Source organism: Platichthys flesus, chromosome 2 (genome assembly GCF_949316205.1).
Source record: "Platichthys flesus chromosome 2, fPlaFle2.1, whole genome shotgun sequence".
NCBI lineage: Eukaryota > Metazoa > Chordata > Actinopteri > Pleuronectiformes > Pleuronectidae > Platichthys > Platichthys flesus.
Window position 1 is genome coordinate 26031631 of NC_084946.1, and position 5302 is coordinate 26036932.

The following is a 5302-nucleotide window of genomic DNA, read 5'->3' on the forward strand; positions in this document are numbered from 1 at the left end:
GCTAACCCCAGTCACCATGTGTTCATACTGGGAGGAACCAGGGCACTGGGAGACACGGAGAGAACATCCTGAAATAAATGACGTGAGAGATTGAGGCAGCGTGAAGGACAAAGGTTTTTATTTCTGTAACAGTCATTTACAGCAACAAAAACATCCACAGAGCTGCTGCAGCTACAATAAATAATCCGGACCACGCTCCACCTCCAGTGATCGGCTGGGTCATTCTTCTTCACTGCTGCTTTCAAAGACTGAGTTAAGTGTCGGTATAATTAAGTAAGTAGACTGAGATTGTGGATTTGGTGGTTAGAAATATAGGAATGCAGGGAACATTAATCTACAAAGTCCCTCTGGAGGGCTGAGGAAATTAAGTTCACACATTTATTCTGACCCTGGCAGCTCTCAGACCTGTGCACTGATCAGATCCTCACCTTCTCTATGCTCACTCAGCAGTTTGTTGTCACCAAATGTCACAGAAATACAATTTTAAAATCTACAGGATAAAGCTACTCTTATTTTGAAGAGGAAGAAGTGGACAGAGCAACCAGAGTCACACGCAGCGTTCGGTTAAGTCTGTACATGAGTAACAGAAGTGATGACTTGACCGAACTCTTGTGTGTCAGCAGCTCTGGGTGCAGGTTGAACAGCTGTGCGTTTCATCGATCAACATCTGGATGGAAACTAAACAGTCGGGAGAAGTTTTTGAAGAAAGCGTTTGACTGTTATTTACACAAGGTTTAAATATTTGACCAATATCTGTGTGAGCAAGTCAAAGAGGACTCTGGTAGGATTGTCCTCTGTGTGTTTGTGTGTCTCTCAGATGTTGAGGGTCTTTTTGACAGAGAAGATGATGTCTTTGATCTGCGGCAGACTGTTGTCCTCTAGGATTTTGGCGTAGGGCATCGGGATGTCGACTCCCGTCACTCTGGTGGCTGGAGCGTCAAGGTAGTTGAAAGCAGGACCTGCAAACAGCCAAAGGGGGTTAATATAGAAAATGCATGTTCCCAATCTGCAGGCGTAAACAAAGGTAGTGGTGAGGAGTCAACATCTGTAACATCTGTGTTTGGGACTAATAAATGCATCTTAATCATCTTAACAATACCCCCCAGGTCTTCAAGTTTTTACTGGACACACGTAAACATTCAGAATCAAATAGTACTGATGAAGAGGAGGAGGAATAGGAGGAGTACATATATCAGCTCCATAGGTTGTTTAAATCGAGATATCAAAGTTTAAATTCCATGGACAGATCAGAACACAGGTGTGGGATCATGCTCACCTTCCATAACCCTGGCGCAGATCTCTGCTCCGACGCCGAACTGAGGCCAGCCGCCTTCCACCGTCACCAGATGGTTAGTCTTCATCACACTGGCCTCAATAGTATCGATATCCATAGGACGGATGGTCCGCATGTTGACCACCTGACAAACACACACAGAGGAAGTCGTTAACCCAGCGCTGAGCACAGGTAACCTGTGTCAGCCATCAACTGTGTTGTTCCTCTACCTCACACTCGATTCCCTCCTTGGCGAGGACGGCAGCGGCGTCCAGACAGTAACTGACGTATCGAGAGTGAGACACCAGCGTGACGTGAGTCCCTGAAGCACACAGGACAAGAACAGAGTTTAGAAACAAGACAATGTCCAGATAATCGATGAAAGATAATACGAGTTTGGGTCCATTTCCATCCACTGTTGTTGTTTTATATATTTAACACTTAGACAAACTGATGCACTTCACCTTCCGGACACCAAGTTCAGCGATCGGGACAGCATGAGTCTCACCTTGTCTCTCCACTTTGGCCTTGCCGATGGGAATGGTGAAGTCTTTGGATTGTGACTCCTCCGACATCTCGAAGGCAACACCATACATCAGCTCGTTCTCCAGGAACACAACTGTAACACACACACACACACACACACAGAGGCACGGTTACAGCTAAAACATATCAATAGAATCTAAGTTCAAACTTGAGCTTTGATTACGTTTGTTTATAAATGAGCAGAAAGTTTAAAAAAAGCCATTGAAAGGAAGAAACTGGAGGAAGGGAACTCCCCCGACAAAACATGGTGTCTCACCGGGGTTGTCGTCTCTGATGGATGCTTTCATGAGACCTCTGGCATCTTCTGCGCTCCAGGGACTAACGACCTTCAGACCAGGACAGTGAGCGTACCTGCATGAAGAAGACAATCACTATGAAAACACTTCTCCTTCGGTTACTTCAAGTACTACTTTTAAAAAGTATATCATCTCTCAGGCTGGTTTCATGATAGTGACAGTGAGCTCAGTTAAGATCTGAATCCGATAGAAAATCTTTGGGAAATTTTCAGCGTTAATTCAGCTGCACCATGCAACTTCACCACTAGATGTCACTAAATCCCACTCACTGAACCTTTAAGTTCTATCAAAGCTACCAGAGTGAAAATGAACGCACCAGGCAGCGAAGCACTGCGAGTGCTGTGCAGCGACTCCGGCCGACGCTCCGTTGGGTCCCCTGAAGACGATGGGCACCGACTGCAGACCGGCGGACATGTAGTTGGTCTTTGCTGCAGAGTTGATGACGTGGTCGATGGCTTGCATGGAGAAGTTAAAGGTCATGAACTCACAGATGGGTCTGAGGCCGGCCTGCAGGGGGCGACAGAGTAATATCAATAAGTGCTGACAAATAAAGTTATAAATTCACTCACTGTAATAACCGTGTGTATTGACTGAACTCACCATGGCAGCTCCCACTGCAATACCAGTGAAGCCAATCTGTGTCGCAGAGAGAGAGAGGGAGCATGTGAGTTTTTTTCCAGTGTTTTCATCACAAACAAAACAAACAGGTTTATTTACAACAGAGAACAAGAGGTCGAAGGTCGAGTGTCTCACCTCGGAGATCGGAGTGTCGATGATACGGTTGTCTCCATATTTCTTCCACAGACCTCTGCTCACCTACACACACATTTTAAGGATTTATTAGACCTTCGGCACAACAGAACAACATTAATTTGACCATGTTCCTGGACGTCATCGTGCTCTGACGAGGGTCCACTCACCTTGTAGGCTCCGTCGTACTGAGCCACCTCTTCACCCATCAGGAACACCCGCTCGTCCCTCTCCAGCTCCTCGTCCATCGCCTGGTTGAGGGCATCACGGACGTTCATCTGATAACAAACAGCAGCAGAAGGGAGGGTATATTGAAGGTGATCAATATCCTGAAACCACTTCCTGATGACAGCACTTACTTTGTCTTTGTCTATTTTATTGTCTTGCTTTGTCGAGGCAAAAATTTGTCTTTGCTCACATGTGCTAAAGGTTCCATACAACATTCATTAAAAACACAAAATCCATCCAAACAGATTTAAAAGAAACTCACTTAAGAATTGCAGAGTTGAGTTAAAAGGCTGAGAAAAAAAGTCGATTCATTATCCACAAGATAAAAGAAAATGTAATCTAAAATGCTAATATGCAAAAGGTAAGGGCGTTTCTATTTAGGAGTGCAAATTCTCAAATATGAATAATAGTCAAATTGACCTTAAAAACTAAAAAAAAAAGAATATTGTGCAAAAGGTAAGAATGTGTCTCTGAAGGAGGCTGCGAAAATACTGATGTTGTCAGTTGTTAAAAGGGGCTAATATGACCATAACAAACTGGACTCCCAGTATGAATCCCATAGAAAAGCAGGAGAAGTCTATCTGTGAACACAGCAGGTGACGTGACCCCCCCCCCCCACTGGTTTCTGCAAGTGAGTGGGGAGGGGGTTGATGACGCTTCTAGTAACGTGACAGGTGCAAAAATCGAAACAGACAAAAACTGTAAAAGTGGAGTCACAGATGTAGAAGACACAGACGGAGATGTCAGAGGTTCTTGTGATAAGAGCTGATGACAGCTGTAAAACGTCACTTCCTGTCTGTCTGCGCCACCTCTCCATGAGTAACACACAGGATTTGCTGCTGTTGTGCATGTGTGAAAACAAATCTCCGGATAGACTCTGCCGACAATTCACCAGATTCCACCCGCAGGTCACGTCTGACAGGAGGGATCCTACTGTAGAAACATGGCGCTGCAACATGGCAGCCTCCAGGAAGGGGTCCCACTTGTGATGTGGATATAAAACCCAATTAATCTCAGTTCCAGGTGATCGTATTCAAATGAAACACTATGAATAGATGTCTCCTGATGAATCCTTCAGACTGGACCTTTAACGATCTCTTTTAAAGCGGTTCTGTGGGTTTTAAAGACGCGTTTAACCGCTTTGACATCCGCACGTCAGCCCTGGAACCGGAGCCTCGACACACACACAGGCTGGAGTTCTGGAGGTGAACACGGTTCGAGCCACATTGTCCGATGTTGTGCTGACATTGAAAAGTCGCTCCTGAGGAAACAAGTGTCACCAGGAGGCTAAAAAAAACACACACAACCGGTTCAGGGATGAAGTCAAACACCCGGAGGACCAGGGGATCGACCTGGTGACACCGCACAGGGCGGACACACACTTCCCCCAGATACAAACTGATCACAGGCGGTTGTCTGTCAGTGAGCTACGCAGTTTAAAACACCAGGGAATGAAAGTGTGTTAGCTGAGAGGAGGCTAGCGTTAGCCTGTTAGCTGCTAACTGACCTGCACTGCGGCCGGAACGCTCCTGTGAAACGCCCGCAGCGTGGACACGGTTCCCTGGGGGGAGAGACACACACACACAGAACACACAGCGGCAGTCAGAACCTCATACTGGGGATTAAAGTGTAGCATAGAGACGGGGGAGCGGGTTCCAGACCTTTGCGGAGCGCAGAAAACTCTTCACGGACGCCGCCATCTTCAACCTGTCCTCTGCTGGGGAGAAGGCGGGGACTCTGCTGAGGTCTGAGCGCTCCTACCAATCAGCGACGCGCTTCTGTTGTAGGTCGCCCTGCATCACGTCAGTCAGCCAATCGCAGCGGTTCGGTGTTGAAGGGGGCGGGAGGAAGCGCGAGAGGAAAACCCAAGGACATAGAGTCAAGAGGTATGGAGGACAAAACCTGCCATTAATGAATATATTATATATGATTAACAAATGTAAGGATGTAAATCAAAAAATGTTATCTTAGTAACAGAATTTGACAATTTATTCTTCAGTCATAGAACTAAACGCAATAACTTTACTAATTCCATGTCTTACACAAATATGCATTTTTATTACATTTTATTATACAATTTTAAATGTATTATTAAACTAATGACATGGCTTACACAAATACATAATTTAATGCATGTTGCAACTGAATTTTAAAAGTGACATTTCATTAGCGTCATCGGGTTTGCAATAAATAAAAAACTCAGTCACCA

At 45.5% G+C, this 5302-nt stretch overlaps 1 protein-coding gene across 1 annotated transcript; it reads right to left on the bottom strand.

The window, feature by feature from the left end:
- Nucleotides 1-101: 101 nt before the first annotated feature.
- On the bottom strand, nucleotides 102-4892 carry pdhb (pyruvate dehydrogenase E1 subunit beta). The gene is made up of 11 exons (XM_062408684.1): nucleotides 4755-4892; nucleotides 4601-4654; nucleotides 3036-3143; nucleotides 2869-2931; nucleotides 2716-2751; nucleotides 2432-2622; nucleotides 2076-2170; nucleotides 1782-1892; nucleotides 1504-1595; nucleotides 1277-1418; nucleotides 102-959 (listed from the first exon to the last, which is right to left on the bottom strand). The coding sequence occupies exons 1-11, from the start codon at nucleotides 4791-4793 to the stop codon at nucleotides 814-816; spliced, it is 1077 nt and encodes a 358-aa protein (XP_062264668.1). The 5' UTR covers nucleotides 4794-4892; the 3' UTR covers nucleotides 102-813.
- Nucleotides 4893-5302: the final 410 nt, after the last annotated feature.

Excerpts from the sequence above, each read along its gene's own strand:
- pdhb (XM_062408684.1), bottom strand. The coding sequence starts at position 4,793 with ATGGCGGCGTCCGTGAAGAGTTTTCTGCGCTCCGCAAAG. Across the intron at positions 2,171-2,431 it reads TCGCAGTGCTTCGCTGCCTG|GTACGCTCACTGTCCTGGTC; the intron begins GTGCGTTCATTT and ends TTCTTCATGCAG. Across the intron at positions 1,893-2,075 it reads CATCAGAGACGACAACCCCG|TTGTGTTCCTGGAGAACGAG; the intron begins GTGAGACACCAT and ends TGTGTGTTACAG.